General features: G+C 33.4%; 1 protein-coding gene across 2 annotated transcripts in view; it reads right to left on the bottom strand.

Annotated features, from left to right (window-relative positions):
- The window catches only part of GAS2 (growth arrest-specific 2), a 145991-nt gene that overhangs the window by 75554 nt on the left and 47696 nt on the right, over window positions 1-22741 (bottom strand). For both annotated transcript variants that reach the window (XM_011971320.1, XM_011971321.1), the window contains exons 4-5: window positions 12854-12995; window positions 1616-1679 (exon numbers count right to left, since the gene is read on the bottom strand). In XM_011971320.1, the coding sequence (XP_011826710.1) occupies window positions 1616-1679; window positions 12854-12995 (206 nt within the window). The remainder of the gene's footprint in view (window positions 1-1615; window positions 1680-12853; window positions 12996-22741) is intronic.

Here is a 22741-nt window from a genome sequence, read left to right on the forward strand (position 1 = left end):
CTGACCTCGTGATCCTCCCGCCTCGGCCTCCCAAAGTGCTGGGATTACAGGCGTCAGCCCTGGCGTCTGGCCAACTTCCCCTTTCTTAAGCGATAGATGCTAAGTCCTTGGTTTTCACTTGACTCAAGGCCATTTGTCTTCCAGGCCAGAAGCCCCAAGGTTTGGTGGGGCAGTAGGTGTGGCGGGGTCCTAGAAGCAAGAGGTGTATCTTTATCCTGCTCCTTCACAGAACCCAAGTATGTGGCAGCAATGATAGAGAACGAAGTCCTAAGAAACAGCCAGATGCCACAAGTTTGAACTCTGCCTGCGCAGTGGATATCTGAGAGCACCAAGACTAGAGAGTTCTCCCCCAGAGGCCTTCCCACAATTAACTGGGAAGGGTGTGAGGTAAATAGAAAAATCTTCACATGTCTCAAATTGTTTTTTTTTACTCCCTGTTGAGGTAAGACTCAAAAATATTCAATTTGAATTGAAAAACATTAAAGCAATATTTTGCACACCCAATTATTGTGGCAAAATAAAATTTATACCCGATGCACAATTCACGAAGACTGTATTGATATGATGATATAAAGAACTTGAGGTTACACATTCTGATTACAGGTTAATTTTCTATTGGATCAAAGAAAGGTCTATTAATTGACAGCAAGTTTTCTAGCCATGTTGTAAATTGCTGGTGTGCTCACCCATTTTTTTCTTGATTTTATTAATAAATTATTTGAGAATATTCATTCAGTGTTAGTTCTCACTTTATCTTACTTGTTCATCTGATCTCAACCCTAAAAGTATACTGAGATGTGGATAAGAAACCATTTTCTAATTAATCTTAAATTTTTAATTTGCATCAAGACTTCTTCAAACGTTTGTATCTTCATTTCCTGTTCTTTGGGCTTCACGGACTGACCAGAAGCCCTGTCTGATGGTATATGCAATATAATAAATGGGAAAACATGAAACCAAAGCAAGTAGGTTTAGCTAACAGAGTTCCTTCCTCTGCTTATTTAGCTATGATTTCTGCAATTAATTCTTCTTTTGCCTTCCTACAGGAAAAAACAGGTTTCAAAGAGGCTTCTACATAAGGATAACATTCTGTATCTTTTTCTAATAAAAACATAGATAATTTTAAAACTATCATCCCAGTCAGAAGTGGAAACGAAAAGAGCAAAATGTTGAATGAGGGAAAGTAAAAAAAGGAATAAAAAGGGAGGCTGAAAATTATTAAAAAGTAAACAGGAAGCTAGGAGGTTAAGGAGGAGGAAGATAGACAGAATATGGGAATAGACTTCCACTAAGGAGAACTGTCATCTAAAACTGCATGTACAATGTCCTCCCCCACCCCCAGGAAAGTTTTGGAGGGAAAATGTATTTTATTAAATGATATTAGCAAATGCTTAGACATAGTGGCTTTGACAACAAGATCTTGAGGTTAAGAATATTGGTGGCACACTTTTAGTTTGGTCAACTGCTGCCCTAAAGAAGTTCATACTATCATTCGCGAATGAGTAGCTTCTCAACATCCAGGTTAAACATTAGCAATGAAAAGCCAGCAAGCTTCTGTGTTGCTTGGATGCTGAAATCGTCTATGTCGTGACATAGTTGCAGTGGTTTGACCTACCTGGCTGCAATCCGGCCAAGCTCTAGCAGACAGAGACACACTTCTCTGGGTTGCTTGTGGAGGACTGAAAGACAAGACAGAGGCAAACACCTTTACAATAGAAGGAATAAGCAGCTCAACAGTACTGGCTTGCCAGTGACCCTCATCCCTCATGCTCCCAGGAAAGGATCTAGTCTTTATTCTGACAGTCATAGAACCCATCGCATTCCTCAATTCACCTGGCTCTACTAAAAGTTTAAATTCATTCTCAAAACTCTGCCTATGCTTCCTCTTGAAAGCTATTCGTCTCAGGAACTCTCACCCCAGGTAAATCTCACCCTAAAAATGTTTTCTTCAATTAATTAATATTGGTAAGTCAATATTGGATACCTGTGTAGCTGTAATTATGATATCTGTCAATAATTGATATTTAAAAACACAAAACACAACTATGGAGCAAGGGCTAGCCATTTTAATATCATGGGCCTACCTCCAACAGTGGTTTTAGCAGGAAAAAAATGAAATAAGGATAAACATTTTATACTACATTCTTTCGTTATCCTCCAAAGATGAATGTCAAAGTGAGACCCTGTCGCTTCATGTGCCCTTCGAATCAAATCTGATTAAATAATACTTTAGAAAGAAACAGTTTCAACTGACTGAATTTTGTAAATATGTACCAACGCACCATCAGCCAGTTTTGCCCGTCACAAAAGCAAATCAGAAGGTTATACTTTGAATTGATATTTCTATTATAATGTGATTAATTAGTGCATTTGCTTTATTGATAGACATTCAGTAACGTTGACAAATCATACTTGTTTTTGTCAAGCCTACAAGAAGAGCATGTAAAAGAGCATACTATTCTCTTTTTTAAGCAAAATGTGGGGATTTTTACAATATTCTTTTATTCAGCACTGAATAAAGATAAGAGAGATTGGAAAAAATTTGCACTGAGAACAGTCTTACACTGATAAATAATATTCTAAAAGAAAATATTAGTTTATTGATTGTTTATTGATAGACTTTAAGAAAAAGAGAATATTGCCTTTATTCTTAAACACAGAATTCTGTAATAATTTAACTTGCCAGCATTAGTCTATTCACTTAACTTAAATATTCTAATTCCTTCTTTCTACAGATTATGATAGTGACAATATTTGATCCAGTGACAGCACAGTGGAATTTGCTGGGTATGTGTAGTAAATAGAATAAACACTTTTACCTGATTGTAAAAGTATGTGATTTCATTTGGTTTTAGGGAGACATCCAAATGTATTATTATTTGGTTATAAAATGACATTTTAAAGCTTTTAAAATAAATTTGAATCCTACCAGAATTCTAATGCCTCCATTAAATTTTAAATCCCACAACTAATTATGGAAAATCTTAATTGCAAGATATTTCTATTACTGATAACACAAATTTTAGATTCAGATGACCATTAGTAAATTGTCACAAAGTCCTAGTTAGGGAATTCTTAATTACTTTTAATTAAAAGGGTTTAAAATGAAGATATTTACTACCTCCAGTTTCAAATGTACTACAAGTTGACTGTGACTAGAATGATATCAACTTCATAAGGTTTAGCATATTAAATAAATTCCAGCACATAGCAACCTAAGGGCTGTAATATCACACGGTCATCAATTTCATACAGAGAACAATAACACATATTACAAAACAGAAATAAACAAATGAAAATGGATCTTCCTGTCTAGATCATCAATTTTTTTCTGATTCAGATTTTTTTTTTAACATATCCATGGTACAAAATAACAAAAGGGAGTTTTGAGTGGGAGAAAAAAGTATATAAAAACTGAGGAGAGGAGGACTTTTAAAGCTAATGCTCTCATCCTAAGTAAAAGCTGTGTGAAGCAGTGGCTGTAGCATCAAGAGCTTTGGATACAATGTCATGCTTTTCTTGATGACAAGAGTGTCAAAATCTAAAAACTATTAGTTAACTGACTAAATTGTATTAATGTGCTGCTAATAACCAACTATAAAAGGTAATACCTGACAATAATGGTTCTTTAACCAACTTACTGTACATATTCTGAGTACTAATTTGGAAAATCAAATTCATTCTGAAGAAAAATAATAATGTGAGTGCTATAAGAAAGATAATTTCACATGTAGGATGCATCAATATTGTGTATTTCTTTGCTTCTTCATTTACCAATTTAAAACAGCTTTTGCATGCCAAAACTCAATATCAACTCTATCATAGACTCATTAGAAAATCAGTTTGGCAAACTGAGAAGAAACTGCATGATTCTCCATTTTATTTCCTTAACAGAATCAGCCCATTAAAATTTAAGACAGATAAACCTCTTCCCCAGTATCACTTCTTAGGAAAATGCTAACAGAAAAATGGTGTTTTACTTTCAATTTTTTGTGTAACTATCGCCTTTTTATAAAGCAATAACATTGCTTTAAAGCACATCTGTAATATTACCTCACACGTTAATAGCTTTTCAAATAACGAATATACCAAGCCTGGCCACTAATGGACCAAAAAAAAAAAAAAAAAGAATGATTGGTGACCAGTAAGCAATGACTTAGATAAATCTGTAGAGTTGCATAACTTAGCTCAATACTTAGAACAGAGAAAGGCCTTAGTAACTACTATGCCTTATAAGACAAGGAAGATGATGGTTATGTGGTGGTGGTGATAGGGGTTGTGATGCTGAACAAACTGAATAAAGGCTAACGTTTTATCTAGCATCTTTGGAAAAGGAAAGAATTTAAATCATGCGAATATTTAATTGCAAAACCAAGCACTCTTACCTTCTGGCTATAAAATTTAAATTCAAATGTCTGTATGTAGTATCTATATTATACTAAAAAGGTGACTTTTGTTGTGGTACTAGAGCAAGTTCTAAACTAAAGTTAATAGATGAAAAGAGTATAATGGCTGTGTAATTCAAGCCACAAAGCTCTGAGTGTGAGTATGAGCACTAATATTTGCTGGTCGTGTTATTTTGGGAGGTTATTCTACAAAATCACATTTTTCTGCAGGAAAATAATAATGCCCACCTCATAATATTTTTGTGATGATTAAACAAAATAATATTTACTGTTATGCTTAGCACAGTACTTGGCATATAGAAAATACCTGCCCAATGTTAGTTTTATATTTTTTCTTTTCATTATTATTATTTTATTTGGTTTAGTCGATTAACATTAATTCACTTTTTCCCCCATAGGCACTTTTTTTGTGTGCATCATAATGTGTCAGTTACTAGACAGTGAAAGAAACTCTGGAATGAAGAAAAGATTACTGTTATGAGATGTAATTTCAATTGATTCTGTTATAATGAGTATACATTAAATTTTTATCTTTTATATTATATCAGATATAGTTAATTTTAAATTTAATAAAATTTCATGTCAAATGAGTCAATTTGGCCAACATATAAAATATAAAGCAGATATCCTTCAGCGATTACAAGTTGATGCTAAGTATAAAGTTCAAGTAACAATTGCATTAGGACATATATCAGTTTCTGAAACACCAAATATCTTGCCTTTAATTTTCCTTTGTGATTAAATTTAGTAGAGTTCACTTTTAGTAATTATTTATGTTGATTATGTATTATCTATTTTAGAAGATAAAATAACTGAATGTATACCTTTATCAAGATGATTAGACAGGGAACTTTCATTGTATTGTGTTTGTACTAAAGCCCTTACATCCAGTCATATGTACTAGTCATTTTAAGCACATTTCATCATTTATCTTTTTCAAAAGAGCGTCTAGTTACTTTAAAATTTAGAGTACGAGAAATTTTCCCCACTTTACCATTGTAACATTAACGAAGTCTTTTGCTTTGAGTTAGGGGTAGAAGAGAGGATTGCTGTAGCTTTCCTCCGAACAAATTCTCTTCAAAACAAATAAAGAGCTCTCTAGTCAATGGTGATTATTACACAAATGGTTTTATCATTGGCGGCTTCTTTTTAAATAATCAAAACCGTTTCAAGAAAAGCATAAAGTAAAACACCTCTGGGAAAAGTAACACAGGTTTCCATTCTAAAAATATGTGGCAAGAGACTCAATCTCATAACCTAGATTCTATTAAAAAAATCTCATGGGCATCAAATGTCAAATGGAATGCTGCTAGCCCCAGGAATAGAAAATGAGGCCTTCCACTAAAGCAAGAGGGTAGAATATCAATGTCACAGAATCTGCAAGGATAAAATGCATTGGACCATGAATGTATAGTTTAGCTAAATATATTAAGTTTTAACAGATGGGCAAAGAAATGAAAGCATGAAAAATTGTGTTGTCCATTTGGTTTCTATATAACTAGAGGTTATAACATTAATGGTAATGTTGAAGAAAATTGCTTTTTAGCCTTTTATTTAGTAAGGAAACTTGAAAAATATACTTTTAGATAAATGCTGTTCACTTATAAGAATATCATAAATTAATGACTGCCTACTTTCCCAGAGTAGAGAATTGCTTCTAATATGCCAAGGAGAGTGGTATTGTAGAAGAAATAGTAATCTAGAGGTCAGAAGAATTGGGTTCTACTTAAGGCTAATTTCTTCAACAAGTGCCATGTTTTCTACTTGCTCTTCTTTATAAGGTAACCATACAGTTAAGAACACTTGGTACCTGGCAAACACTCAATAAATGTTACTCTCTTGCACTAAAGTGTGACCCACAGACCAACAGTATTGGCATGGCACAGAAGCTTGTTAAAAATGCAGATTTGGGGCCCTATCCAGCTCTAATAATCAGAAACTACATTTAAACAAATTTTCCAGGTGATGCGTATATAAAGTTTGATAAGTACTGTATTAATCAATGTTATAATAATAAGTAGTGGTTATAACTCCTACATCTGTTTTGCTGAAAATATTTAAGTGTGCTTTGATATATTTAACATGCTCTACAAATGTGAAGGATAACAATGGTGTTAGTGGTGGTGATGATGATGATGATGATGATGATGATGATGATAATGATAAATGGAGGGGAAATAATGTGAATGTTGGATTAGCCCTTAATAAATATTATAGGCATTTCTCTCCTGCCAGAATCTGTAAGATACATAAAAACTTTCATGCTTCCCAAGAAAGTGAAGACAGTCACAAACTACTTTCTGTGTCATGTCACTCTGAGTAAGACCCACACAAAAATCTGTGAGGTTAAATGTAGGTGTCAAATAGGGATAGTAATTTAGGGGCTATAAAACTGATCTGAGGCTAACAAGAAGGAAAAAGCAAACAAAGAAGAATCTCACAAGCTCAATAATCATATGTGTGAGTATCCACATTTCCCAGAATCACCAGTAAAAATGATTTAAAATGGAATATGGCATCCATATAAATCATTTGAACAAGGAGCTTCCATTCATAATCTCATCAGTAATGAAAACCCTACAGAGTAGAACGTATTTCATTGCCTTTGCCCCGGAGTTGAGAAATATCCTGGAAGAAAGAATGCTCTTTCTCTAGCACCCAGTGCCCAGGTTAAAATAATGGATTAAGCCACCATCACTCAGAACAGTAATGAGAGGTGAGTCTTTTCTAAGTTGGTGTATATTTCTTCCTTTTGCTTGAAATAATTCTAACAACATCTAAAATGAATGCAGACAAAGTATACGTTTCTGTAACAGATGGGGCATGATTTTTGAAGGTGACTGGAGTTGAATTCAAACTGTAGCTGGGCCATTTAAAAGTTGTGTAACATTGGGCAAGGGATTTAATTGCTCCCTCCTGCATCTTCCCTGGCATAGGGGAGAGGGCCAGATTTGAAAAGGGTTTTCTCAGTTCCAGAGTAAAAGTGAATTCAAATGCTAAATTTCATAAAACCAAAATGTGTTAAAAAGCAAAAAGTCTGAAAGAAAATGATCCTGGGAAATATATATATATAAATAATCCAGGGCTGAATGAGTAGCCTGAAATTATTTTTGTAAATTAATACTAACAAAAGTAATATAGCTTTTTTTCCACAAAAATACTCTCATAGTCTTCAGTATAGACAAAAACAAGAATAAGGAGTGATTTATCAAACACTTAAAGGCAGGCATAGATTCTTTTTCTGATGCAACATGTGACTTTAAGAAATGAAATGGAAAATGCTAGTATGTAAAAATCCACACACAAACCTTTTCACTTCAGGTAGACAATGTTTGGCTCTGAAGCAAAATGCTGGCCAATGTTCAACAAAACAAAATATTCATAAAATTCCTCATCAGAATGATGCATCAGAAGAAGACAGTACCACACAGCAAACACAAACACAGAAAATAAAAAGTTTTTAAAGTTATACTCAAACAAATCACACACATTTGCATGCTACACCGCAGATAGCAAACCCTTTTCTTGTTGAGTAGATTCTTTCTCAGAGAAATAGATGAAGCATAGTCACTGGATTCCAAGTCCTATAATTATCCAATAACATAATGATATTGACACAATTATAGCAAGCAAAAAAAGTGTGTATTTTTAAAGTACTTCCCCATTCCGTTTTTCTCCAGCTCCCAGCTCACCAGAATATATATAAATAAAACAAAATAAACAAATTTCTAGCAAAAAAAGTTAACTTGACAATTTCTAAATTGATAGGCCAATGTAAATTACAAATAATAAACTGTACAGAAAGACTAGCAGTAATTTAAGAAAATGGTTACTCAAAATATCTTAGTAAAAAATGACATAAAACCATCAATTTTATGATTCATAATTGAAAACTCTTTTTAAGCTTGAAAATAAAGTATAGATTTCTGATCTTAATTTAAATTGTAAAAATGAGCCCCATAAAAACACTCAACATCATTTTAGAAAACGTACTTAAATTTTTTATTTAAATGAACATTTGAAAAATTACTAAATTTACTGTTAGCAAGATTATTCATTAATACAGTCCAATAACTTTTACATTTTGGTGAAATTGAAAATATAAATGCTTTCACACCTAGAGCCTTCTATAGATATATATTTTTTAACTCTACACTAAAAATTAATTCCTTATGAAATAATTATTGGGGTCTATTTTGTTTATAGACTGATCAACTACATACTTCTGAATTCAAAATATTTATGCTCATCTTTTTACCTTAAAGCACAATCCTAAATATTTTAAAGGAATCGAATGAAACTGTTGTTCATCTTAATATATCAGAGTAATGAAAAGAAATGTTTCTCTTGTCACTTGTATGTCAACATGGTTTGAACAGCAGGGGTCAGAGTGAGGGTTATACGTAGACCCTTCTGGTTACAACATGCTCCGCAGACAACGCAAAAACCTTTGTTATGATACAACATAGAATTCTGTAATCACTTAAAATATCAGTTTAACTTCAACAATGTGAAAAATCCTTTTAATATACTGATGTATAAAATTTTATGTCAATAAATCTCTAGGCTAATTGGTCCAATTGCATAATATAAATCAATTGTTCATGTTTCAGATTACATGCCATAATTGTTCACTATCTTAAGTTTGTTTGTTAATAGATAATTAAAGAAAATGATATAATTTACAACCTAATTACTATTTATTTTTCTTTCAAAGTCTGAATATTAAATTTTATTGTTACATATAGACACAAACGGGTGACCTCATGTTAATCATATATCATATTTCCCATATCCTTAAATAGTTTCAAGAATATTATCTTTGGATGGTATCTATGGATGACTACAATTTGTTTAAGCTGCTACCAAATATCATGGGTTCCAGCTATTTTTTGTTAATGTTTCAGTAGACATTCTGGTTCCTATCTCTACTAATTGCCTTTTAATACATTTTTGGAAGCAGAAGAACTTAATCAAAGTGTATAAATATTTCTGAGGTCTTTGATATATAATATCAAATTGCCTTCCAAAGAAAGCATGCCAATTTCCAATTTTCTTCAGCAATGTATGGAAGATTCTGATATAATATATACTTACCAATACTAACTATATAATTTTCTTAATTTAGCTATTTTTTCATAGCTTTTATTCACATCTACCTTATTACTAAAGTGTCCAACATTTTAATATCTTAATTGGATTTTTATAAGTCTTTTGCTAATAGGTTCTTCATGTCCACTTTTCTATAGGTTTATTTCTGAAACAGTTCAGGATGTAGCGAACATATGATCTAAGAACGGACATTCTACAGAGGAAAAATTATCTCTAAAGAATGCCACAGAGTATAAATTGCAGGTTAAACCCTGTATGTGGCATAGGAAGTTACCTACCAAGCATAAAAAAGACAAGAAGCATGACATAAACATATGGAATTAGTTGCTCTCCATTCTCCCCAGTTCATCCCCTGCACACCTTCCCTCACCCACTGAGGTTTCTTGTCATTAGCTGTTGTGAAAAGAGAACAGTGAGTTGTGAATCAAGATCCTCTGACAAATACTTGTACAAAAAAGCACTGCAACAGAGGGTAGCATATCAGTTGCCACAAAGATAAGGATGCTTTATGCAGGCAAAGACCTTTGAACAGCTAAACACAGAAGCCTCTTCATACGCACTCTCCAGTGATCTACTTTATCATTCAAACACATTTTTTTTCCCATTCATCAGAGCATCTTTTCATTTTATTTGCTGTTCAAAACACTAGGACACAAAGGATGTGCTTCATCTTCTGTGCCACTGAAATAAAATCTTGAGGAAAAAAAAAAAAAAAAAAAAAAACAGCCTTGCCCTAAATTTCCTTTCAAAAGTGAAGTGTGAAAAGACATCAAGCAGAGGACACAGTGTTATTGTTGCAAGAAAGTCAATTCTGCAAGTAGAGTCCAAAGGCATCAGCAGCGGCTCAATCTCTTCCTCACCCACAATGAATAATAATAATAATAATAATAATAATAATGATGATGAAAACAAGGAGAAAGGGTTCCACTTGTGGAAATGGAATTTCTTATTGTGCTTCCTCCTGATTATCATGAACATCTATGAGCACAGCTGTTTCCTTTCTCTGACTAATCCTAAAGTCAATGCCATAATATTGACCCCCTTCTATTACATCCTTAGAGCCTATTATATATCACTTTGGGTTCTATTCTGAGCAGAAGAAATTGAAAATGTATCTTTTCATTGAGCAGCAACTGGAAAACCTAACTAATTAATTTAACTTGGTACTGATAAGTTTAGAAATGATTTTTAAATTTTTATAACCTTTAAAAATTGTACAAAAATTTTTGTACAATTATATATATATAATATAAATTACGGACTTTTTATAATGTCAGAATATATTTTTTCAAACAGACTGAAGAAGTAGGGCATCTAAAAGTTCTTCCTGACATAATTTTGTTTGCTACAGAATATGCATTTATGTACCAGGGTCATTATATAAGTTGCTTTAAACTTTATAATTTTAGGGTAAAATGTATCATTATTTGAATGGGGTTTTTAAAAGCCATCAAAGTAAATACCCATGAGAACCTTCACCTATAGTGCTATTTCTAGCAGAGAGGATTTAATATTAGATGGATTCTTTTCGGTGTCCACAGGAAAATTTTATTAGTTCGAATAACAAAAGAAGTCATGGACAATGAGAAAATAAGACAAGACCATATTTACATTCATAGATTTTATTAACCAATTTCACCTGTAGTAATCACTGAGAAAATACTTCTTTAATGAAAAATTGTACAATGAATAGACTAGCAAATTAACGATAGTTCTCCATGTGATTGTTCTTTGGCAATTCAGAGGCACTGTAGAATTTTAAATCGTGATGTTAATTGTCCACACGTGCAGAGTGTACTACTTGTTACTAAGATTTGATTTTATGGCTATATATTTTTACAAGATCTTAACATTTACCAGATCTTGTAAGTGATTTTATTTAATTGTGCAAATAATTCTTCTATACCCCCTTCCTATAATCCTCCACTCACATGGTTTCCTACAAACCTGAAAGTTAAAATTGATCTGTAAATTAACCACAGGACTGAAAAACAGGTATTATCTATGTACACACACATCTTCCACCAAATTTTTTTACTTTGATATGAGGAAATGGTAATAATAATCAAAAGCTGATTTATTTACTGAGCATTTCATGAGCACACTATTGTATACAGCAGACTACTGTGAGATTATTCTGTTTCCTTTTTTTAAATTCAGGTCTAGAATATTCCCCCAGGCTAAATTTATGCTGTTCCCATCTTTGCAAAGAGAATTTTCAGAAACTTGATGGTATTTCTTTGCCATATCACACCAACTCCTCTGAGAACAAATACAGATTTCCTAAAGCAGATAAAATGAGTAAGATTTCAGCTGTTTCCATAAATTTCCTAGGTTACGCATGGGAATGGGGCCTAGGGGCAATAGGCATTTTGGCTGTTTGGAAGGTAATTTGTATACTTGTTCTCTCTGAAGGATGCTCAGCTTACTTTGATATTAATATTCTGTATTGTATGACCTATTAAGTCGACTTTTTAAAGGCTTCAGGCAAAAAGAAAGCAAAGGTTTTTTCTCTAGATGTCTCCTTTCTCAACTTGGTTGCATTTTGCAAAAATGAGCCTTTAGTTCTATTATTTTACATATTCGAGTTATACTGTGGTGGAGCCTACAAGGAAAGTTTCAACATTTTATCCTAGTATATGGAGTGGTATTGAAACACTGAATGCTCCAATATATGTTTTCTTCCAAAGAAATAAGCTCATTCTACGATTTGGAAGTGACTTTGCCAAAATCCAATCAGAACACAACTACAGAAATCTAGACAGTTATCTCAGTAGGTGTAGGCACTAAGGTATCTGTCTTTTAATTCAACATCTTTGATGATATCAATCTCTTGTTTTCTTGCCTGATTTTTAACTCACTAAAAAATAAATAAATGAACTAATAATCTGTAGTTTCAATAAAGGTAGAGCTTATGGGCAATAGTGTTTCCATACTGCTGTAGAGGTGAACAGACAAGAGTGCTCTCTATGGCTAGAACATGCACAGCTACCCTTTAATCCAGATCAAAGTCTGGGGGTAAAATTTGGCCCTGTGTTTTCCAAATACTCACAGTTTTACACTAATGGCCCTTATATTTAGCTTGGAAAGAATTGTGCTACTTCTGTTTCTATTCTTGTATCCATGAGGTAACCAATAGTAAGAGGGCATATTCATTTTTCTATTTTCAAAGTATCAAGTTAGCAGCAAACCTGCAAGTTTTCAACAAACTCAGACTTTTTAAGCTGATAATCTGCAAAATGACATCATACAGAAAACTTTTTGATGGCTATACTGACAAAGACAAAAGATAACTCAAGTATCTTATCAACTAAAATTCTGAAGGAAATACATACCCAAACCTTCCGATTCAAATAGACATGTTTCATCCACCCCTAAATCTCGGCACCAGGATAAGAAATTTGCTGTATTGTCTCGGGCAAAAAAGGAGCCCGAGGGTGCATTGGCTTTGCATGGGATCTTCTTCAATGGTAGATTCTGAAAAATAAAGAAATTCATTCTAGGAGAAATCTGTCAAAGTTAGCACAATGATGTTTTAAAAACATGTTTTCAACAAAATGCTTTGGAATGACCTCATGCCAATAAATAGGCTTGTGAAGAACCCTAGAAAGGAAATATAATGCTGTGCAATTAACCTGGCAGTAAGGGACTGAAAATGTGTTCCTGCAAGCACATATCCTTTTCTTTTTCGTACCTAGGAGGAAAGATAGTTAAGTACTTTTCTTGACTCGGGCTGCCGCTTCTCTTTCTCTTCTATAATTTTTATGGCCTTCCCTTTCATCTAAGCATTCTATCAGTATTTTTCACAAAGTACTTATGAATGTATTTCTCATTGGTGAAAGAGGAATGGGAGAAACACAAATATATTATATGAATATGATATACATATAACATATATACACCTGCATTCTTACAGGTATAAACACATACTGTAAAAATTACACAAGAATTATAAAGTCAAAAGAGAGCAGCGGAATTATTTAACATCACAAGTCTCAATCATCAATACCAAGAAAGGGAAATGCTAAAAATAATGTAATGATAACATTTGCTGTGTGTGGTGGCTCATGCCTGTAATCCCAGCACTTTGGGAGGCCGAGGGAGGAAGATTGGAGTCCAGGAGTTTGCAACTAACCTGGGCAACATAGTATATCCTATCTCTACAAATAAAAGTTAGCCAGATATTGTGTGCACCTGTAGTCCTAGCTGCTCAGGGAGCTGAGGCAGGAGAATTGCCTGAGCCCAGGAAGTTGAGGCTGCAGTGAACCTTGATCATGCCACCGCACTCCAACTTAGGTGACAGAGTGAGATGTTCTATCAAAAATCTAACATTCTACAGACTTTTTTCCAGACTATTTTCTTTTAAACCACAGGATATAGCAATAGCATATAATACAAACATAATTCTGGTCTGAACTCTGCTATCCGACCTTGAAATACATTGTTTACTTTCTGCATCATTTCTATTCTGGGATAAGAAAGTGCTTAAGATAAGGGTGGGGGTGAAACTGGATAGAGTTTTCTGTTAACCATCTTGTAAAATTTTAAGCAGGAAGTCTCCCTTGGAACCATACCAAGTGTTATCTTTTTTCTTTAATAGAACATAACTTATTTCCATGACATTCCATGAAACTAAAGAATGTAATTCTTTATGATGTGAAAGAATGAGTCATGCCTTTGGGTGAGCTGGGCTACATAGGACTTTGCCTCAACAAGCAAAAAAATCAAAGAAGAAGCACTCTGTGATTTAAATTTATAAAATCTTTCTTATATTCACAGTGAACCCTTAAATACAACCAAAATATTGTTGATTGTTGAACTCATTTACAAGAATGGTTATAAAAAAATAAAATAGTGGCTAAGGTGGATTGGTGAAGTCCTGCCAACATGCAACTCTTACCAGAGTTCTTACTAGAGTTCCAGGGATTTTTTGATTATATATAACAACTTAAAACATTCAGTTACTACATCACTCAAGATGCATGTCTGTCTAATCTCAAAGATCCATCTCTTTGTTGCAACTTGAATTTGATTTAGGATAGATGCAATCAAAGTTTCTGCATAAATACACAGATATATACTTCAAGCACTATAGCTATATAAACCATATATAGGGTTACCTATATAACAATATTTCCTTAAATGATTTTGCCCAGATATCAAGTAATGGCTTTCAAAAGAATGCTTTCCTAGATGAGTTATAAAAACAATCAGAAATAGTGTAGTATAATGTCTCCCTTGTAACGTATTCATAAGCATTAATTAGCATGTATTGAAATTAAAATATAAATTCCTTAAGTCTAGCAATTCACTTCTAAGAATATATTCTACACATAAAATAGCATTCATGATTAAAATATATGTACAAGTATATTTGTTGCAACACTGATTGAATAGGAAAAAAACAAAAACACATCAAGAGAGCTAGTGGAATGGCATATAATATATAAATACAATGAAACTCTATATAATCATAAAAGTACAACATATGTACATGTATTGAACCAGAAATATGTTCAGAATATACTCTTAAGCAGAAACAAATTTGCAAACAGATATTTGTTCCATAATGTATCATTTTATGATGTATATACATGTGTACACATTAGTGTGTGTGTATATACATGCAATATAATTGGCCATATATAAAGTTAAATTGCATGTAAATATATTGTGATACATATATAAATATTTACATAGTTATAGAATGTAGATTTAGAAATAATTCAAGAAGGACCTGCCTAATTGATAGTAACTGCCTTTGAGGAAAGGAATTGATTGATGTATCAAGGAACATTTACTTATTTTCTATAATTCCAAAACAAGTAATAGGATTTTTAGTGTCTTTTATGTTTTATCAATACTACCAAATTAAAAAAAATCAAAGTAGTAGGCAAGTTATGTCAGCCAAAACATATTTTTTTAAAATCTGCTGAATAAAATCTCCAAGAGATGATGGTAAAGCTTTTTAAAGACACGAATAAGGCAAAAACTATGTTTAGGAAAAGAACATAATTAAATCCAAACAATGAGTCACTTTAAGATCTACCACCTGTATCCCTGGTGGGCAGGAAAAACTACATGTGAAACCACTTCAAACCAATATGAGTTTGCAGGTAAAAATTGTAATCTAGGAAGTATAAAATAAGTCACATAGCTACAGACTTGCTAAATGACATGAGGTACATGATCTATGTGGCAAAAAGGAACAAAATATCCATTTTGCACTGAAGAAGCAAGAGATTGATTTGACACTTAATCCACCAAGGGGTACATTTTGAAAGAACAGGCACAAGTGACAAGCCCTCAAATATCATTCAGCCCACTCTTGAAGAATTTACAAGGACAACCACTAAGCGTGTAAATGAAAATAGCATTTATTTTCCCTTTACAAAGTCATGTACCTATCATATGCCAGAATCTCACTATTTACTTAAAATTCAATGCAATCGTACTGGAAGATGGGAAAGTCATTTTAAGACAAATAAAATGATGCTGGCTATTGATACTGAAAAACTTGGGAATTCCCAGTGAAGAAGAATTTAGCAGTAACCCTGATCTAACTACTTGGCATTTAGGTAATTTATGGGGTGTCTGCTTCTGAGGAAGAGCTGTTAAATTGAGTGTTCCCATGCCAGCTGAAGACTGGAAAGTAGTAAACAGTGTGAATAGAAGCTTCCAATTTTCATCCATATAAAACATTTTGTTTGAGGATTTTTTAAAGTCACACTCATTAGTCCTATCAAGTCCATCACATATAACTAGAAATAAGGATCTCTGCTCATCGGGAATTTAAAAGAGAACCTTCAATAGTTCACCTGATATGTTTTCCATATTAGTTTTATTGAGCATATTGAGCAGTATTAACCACTCAATTCTTCAAATAACTACAACATTTAAATTATATATTATCTTCGTTTACTCAGGAAAGTTTTTTTAGACAATATTATGTTCTCAAAAACGAATTGATGAATGAATGAATGAATGCTAGACTGCCTCCTCAAACTAGATCATAATCGACTTGAGAACAGGACCAAATACGCTGTATTAGAAGTTTTACATCCCCAAGGGACATGTTCCCAGGCCTTCAAAATTCACTAAGTTAATGGGATAACCATGCATAAAATGCCTTCCAGAAATTCAGAAAAGTGTAACTGAAAAATTTAATACCTTCAAACCTTTTCTGAAAGTTACTGAATATGAATAATGAATAGAAAACAGTCAAGCTGAACCTAAGTTGGACAGAAATTTAGTCTCACTCACTCACTAGCAAGAGTCATGCTATATTGTACAATAGTGTCCAAAGTGTAGGATTCAATATTTTGTGTTAGCAAAATGAGAAGTTACTACCAATAAGCTATTGGGATTGTGTGCAAGCAGTCAACAGGATGAACAGTAAAATTTCTAACATCAAGACTCTACTGATTTTATCTCTCAACAAGATTAATCCAACATACATACTTATAGCTTCTAAAATACTGATAGATTGGTTGATTGACCTATAAGAGAACAGTTATGCATTCCAAAAGGGCCCTTCCCATTCCCGTCAGGAAACAACCAAGATGGGTGACAATAAATAGAAAAAAATTAAATTTTCTTCTAAAGGTTGTTATTACTAATTCAATCCACTGCTTTTCAGATTAGTTGCCAGGTAGGGCTCTGGAGTCCAATTACCTGAATTCAAATTCAGCTATATTTCCCTTCATGCTGTGATTGGTAAATGTACTTAAAATCTATATTTCAGTCTCCTCTGCTATACGATGTTCATAAAACAAGATGTACACCCCACTGACTATGTGCATTGGGGTGCAAATTAATTAAAGTGTATTAGTAAGTATTCAGAAAAGGTCATCAATGCAAGTAAAAACATACTGAATATCTGTGATTTCCTTCTCTCATATTTTCTTGCCAACATTGCATGATTTCCATTATGGGTATAAGAATTCAGAAATAGACTGCCAAATAATTTACTTCTTCTTATCTTTACCCTAAATTTGAACCTTAGCTTCTGAATAGTTTTCTAATATAACTTTCTACATTGATAAAAATGTCCTATATCTGTGCTAACCAATATGGTAGTCATTAGCCACATGTGGCTATTGAATATTTGAACTTTTAAGCATTTATTTCATTTATCAACCTAAATTTAAATACCCACATGTGGCTAGTGGCTATCATATTAGACATCACATTCATGGGGGGACAGTGAAGCTACAATTTGGAGTTTTATAAAGTGTGATGTTTGACTGCCTGACTAGCTTCCCTCCTAAATCATCTCCATGTCTCTCAACTCCCATCAAATCCAGTAGTTACCCTGGGTGTAGTTACTAAGACATACAAACATGAAAATCATTTTCAAATATTGTACATATATGCTGCAGTATGTCCTAGTTATGGTGTCATGAAGCGCATTCATAACTAATTCTATTTATAATGTTGTAATAATCTGCATCTGGAGAACCAGGATCTTATTTAGCATTACACTGCCACAGTGCCAAATATGGTGCTTTACATACAGGGGGTACTGACTTACTGTTTCCTGAAAGTTATGGTGGGAGTGGGGAGGAGGGTACTCGTGTTGTAAGTGCCTTCAGTGCTCTAGGTACACAACGTTTACTTTCATATGACTTGTCCTATTTAATTCTCAAAAAACACCACTAAATGAATTGGGTAGGTAAGAGAAGCCCCATTTTCCAGATGAAGAAACTGAGTTATGCACAGTTCAAACCAAATCATTTGGTCTCTTATGCTCCTACACTTTCAACTGTTCCATGATAGCCCACCAATGCCTTGAAGGTAATATATTTCAACATTTGATTTATCTCCCAAATGTTTGTCCAGGCAGCATTAAAATCAAGAATCATATATTCTCTTTCACCTATTCAAATCAGAAGAAAAAAGACTGAGAGAATGGTATCTTTAGTTCCCTTGCATTGTGTGAACTGAAAATTTAATACTGGTAGTTTAAATAATTCATTCTTCACAAAAGTTTAAGTCATACTACTCCACTTGATTACATCAAGTAGACATTTGAGATATAAAACAGAAGAGATAAATGAAGACACGAGGCTTGCCAAGAACTAATATTTTTTCTTTTCCAAAGGGTATATAAAGTGTACTGTTCAAATAGGCAGGCAATAAAGTCACCCTTTCCATGATGAAATTAATGTTTCTGCCTGTATCCCCTTGCTACTTTTAGTTTCACTGTATATTTAATAGAAAAATAATCTCTTTCAATAAAATTATTTCCTTCCTGATTCATAGTATCAAGGTGTCTAACTATAACAACCAAGTGGCTTGATAAATGATGAAAATATAGTCTTTAAGATAAAAATTATAGAAATGTTTTAAAAGGAAAAAAAACTTTTGTGGTACCCTAACCCTCTCCTGCGGACTCTCCAGTAAGACCCTGTGCCTCAAGCAGTGAGCTATGATTTAGGACAGTTGAACACAGTAAGCTTGAATCCAAAATTGACCCTTTCTCCTTTTTCTGTCTCCAAGATAAATTCCACTTTATATAGAACACGTCTTACATCAAAATTTTAGTGCAATATTCATGCTGTAATGCCATAGGAATATTCACATGCATAAAAAGGAAATATAAACAAGTTTCTCATAGCAGAGTTTTAGTACACCCTTCTTCTTCTGAAATCATGAAATTAATCACTTAACTGACAAAGTTGGCAAATAAGTACAGCATTTTGAATTATCTGAAATCATCTCTGGCGTAATATAAGCTAATGTTTGAAATGAAGGTCAAACCTAGTCCTCAAGCCTCAGGCTTACAAGATGGACAATAAAAGTTACTATGTAAAGGAGTTGAAAACATTATCTACTAAAAATCTGCCCATGGATGCTTATAGCAGTTCTATTCGTTGGAAACAACCAAGATGTCCTTTAGCAGATGAATAATAAAGAAACGATGGTAAAGTCAGACAATGGATTATTTGGTGCTAAAAAAAAAAAAAAAAAAAAAGGGCGCTATCAAACCATTAAAACACATGGTGGAACTTTAAATGCATATTTCTAAGTGAAAGAAGGCAATCTAAAAAATACTACTGACTGTATGATTCCAACTATATGACAATCTGGAAAGGCAAAACCATGAAGACAGTAAAAAGATCAGGGGTCAGCAGGGAGGGACAGATGAAAAGGTAGAATACACAGAATTGTTAGGTCAGTGAACCTATTCTGTATGATACTATATTGGATACATGTCATCTGTAAAAACACATACTGTTTAACACTAAGAGTGAACCCTAAAAACTATGGACTTTGGGTGACAATGTGTTAACGTAGGTTCAATGACTATTAACAAATATACCATTCTGGTGTACTTTCCACTCAATTTTGCTGTGAACTGAAAGCTTCTCTAATAAGTGAAATCTAAAAATGTTGAACTCATAAAGTCAGGGACGAGAACGGTGATTGCCAAGGGTAGGAGAAAGGGGTTGAGGTCTTGGGAGATGCTAGTCAAGGGTACAGTTTCAGTCAGCCAGTATGAGTAAGTGCTGGAGATCTATTGTACAACCTGGTGACTATTATTAATAACAATGTATCACAATAATTGCTAAGAGAGAAGATTTTAAATATTCTCATCACAAAAAAAGTAAGTGGGGTGATGAATATTTTAATTATCTTGATTTAATCATTTCACAATACACACATATATGAAAACATCACAAATACACCATGAATACCTGTAATTTTTGTTATACGTTAATTATACCTTAACAAAGCTTTAAAATAATGTCTGCAAAAAAGGTTACTATGTCATTGATAGTTTGAGAAGCAACAAATGCTTCCCAAAGGAGAAAGTACAGGAAGTTTGACAACAAATGCATTCCTTCCATCTTTTTATACTGTGTGCCTAATTTACATGTCCATCCACATGGAATCATCATCAACTATGAAAAGCTTGTGTTCTCCCAACTAATCGTTTGCATATGAACACACTGAGATTAATTTCTTAAAACCTCCAAAAGTCTAGTTCTACACTTTAAAATTAGTCAATTGGTGAGGCTATCGAAAAAATTTAAATAGAAATCTCAGTGTTCATAATGAGGAGTAACAGAAAGATTGTAACATTTACTATTATTATTATTTCAATAGTTTTGGGGAGACAGGTGGTGTTTCATTACATGACTAAGTTCTTTAGGTATAATTTCTGAGATGTTGGTGCAGCCATCACTTGAGCAGTGTTCAATGCACCCATTGTGCAGTCTTTTATCCCTCGACCCCCTCTCACCCTTCCCCCAAAGTCCCCATAGCCCATTATATTTTTCTTATGCCTTTGCATCTTCATAGCTTAGCTCCTAGTTATAACTGAGAACACACAATGTTTGACTTTCCATTCCTGAGTAACTTCACTTAGAATAATGGTCTCCAACTCCATTCAGGTTGCTGTGAATGCCACTATTTCACTCTATTTTATGACTGAATAGTATTCCATGATATATATATACATAATATATATAACATAATATATATACACACACACCATATATATACACACCACATTTTATCCACTTTTTGGTTGATGGACATTTAGGCTGGTTCCATATTTTTGCAATTGCAAATTGTGCTGCTATAAACATGTGTGTGTAAGTGTCTTTTTCATATAATGAATTATTTTCTTCTGGATAGATACTCAGTGGTGGGATTGCTGGATCAAATTGTACTTGTACTTTTAGTTCTTTAAGGAATTTCCATACTGTTTTCCGTGGTGGTTGTACTAGTTTAATTTCCCACCAGCAGTGTAAAAGTGTTCCTTTTTTACCATATCCAGGCCAACATCTACTTTTTTTTATTTTTAAATTACGACCATTCTTGCAGAAGGTGGCATCACATTGTGGTTTTGATTTGCATTTCCCTGATAATTAGTGATGTTGAGCATTTTTCATGTGTTTGTTGGCCATTTGTATATCTTCTTTTGAGAATTTTCTATTCATGTCCTTTGCCCACTTTTCAATGGGATTATTCAATTTTTTTCTTGCTGTCTTGTTTGAGTTCCTTGTAGATTCTGGATATTAGTCCTTTGTCAAATGCATAGTTTGTGAATATTTCTCCCATACTGTGGGTTGCCTGTTTACTCTGGTGATTGCTTATTTTGCTGGGCAGAAGCTTTTTAGTTAAGTCCTATCTATTTATCTTTGTTTTGTTGCACTTGTTCTTGGGTTCTTGGTCATGAACTCTTTGTCTAGGCTAATGTCTAGAAGAGTTTTCCCTGATGTTATCTTTCAGAATCTTTACAGTTTCAGGTCATCTTAGAGTTGACTTTTATATAAGGTGAGAGACAGGGATCCAGTTTCATTCTTCTACATGGGATTTGCCAGTCTTCCCAGCACCATTTATGAAATAGGGTGTCCATTCTCCAATTTATGTTTTTGTATGCTTTGTTGAAGATCAGCTGGCTGTAAGTATTTGGCTTTATTCTGGGTTATATATTCTGTTCCATTGGTCTATTTCCCTATTTTTATACCATACCATACTGTTTTGGTAACTATATCCTTACAGAATAGTTTGAAATCAAGTAATGTGATGCCATCAGATTTGTTCTTTTTGCTTAGTCTTGCTTTGACTATGCAGGCTCTTTTTTGGTCCCATATGAATTTTAGGATTTTTTTTCCTAGCTATGTAAAGAATGATGATTGTATTTTGATGGGAATTGCACTGCATTTGTAGACTGCTTTTGGACATATGGTCATCTTCATAATGTTAATTCTACTCATCCATGAGCATGAAATGTGTTTCCATTTGCTTGTGTTGTCTATGATTTCTTTCCTCAGTGTTTTGCAGTTTTCCTTGTAGAGGTCTTTCACTTCCTTGGATAGGTATACTGCTAAGTATTTTATTATTTTTTGCAGCTACTGTAAAAGGGGTTGAGTTCTTGATTTGATTCTCAGCTTGGTCATTGTTGGTATATGGTAGTGCTACTGATTTGTGTACATTGATTTTGTATGAATTACTGAATTCATTAATCAGATCTGGAGTTTTTTCAAGGAGTCTTTGTTTTCTAGGTATATGATCACATCATCAGTAAAAAGCGACAGTTTGACTTCCTCTTCAATAATCTGAATGCCCTTTATTTTTTTTTTCTCTTTTCTTTCTTTTCTTTCTTTTCTTTCTTTTCTTTTCCTTTCTTTTCCTTTCTTTTCCTTTCTTTTCCTTTCTTTTCCTTTCTTTTCCTTTCTTTTCCTTTCTTTTCCTTTCTTTTCCTTTCT

The sequence above is a fragment of the Mandrillus leucophaeus genome, unplaced genomic scaffold (assembly GCF_000951045.1).
Source record: "Mandrillus leucophaeus isolate KB7577 unplaced genomic scaffold, Mleu.le_1.0 Scaffold1211, whole genome shotgun sequence".
Lineage (NCBI taxonomy): Eukaryota > Metazoa > Chordata > Mammalia > Primates > Cercopithecidae > Mandrillus > Mandrillus leucophaeus.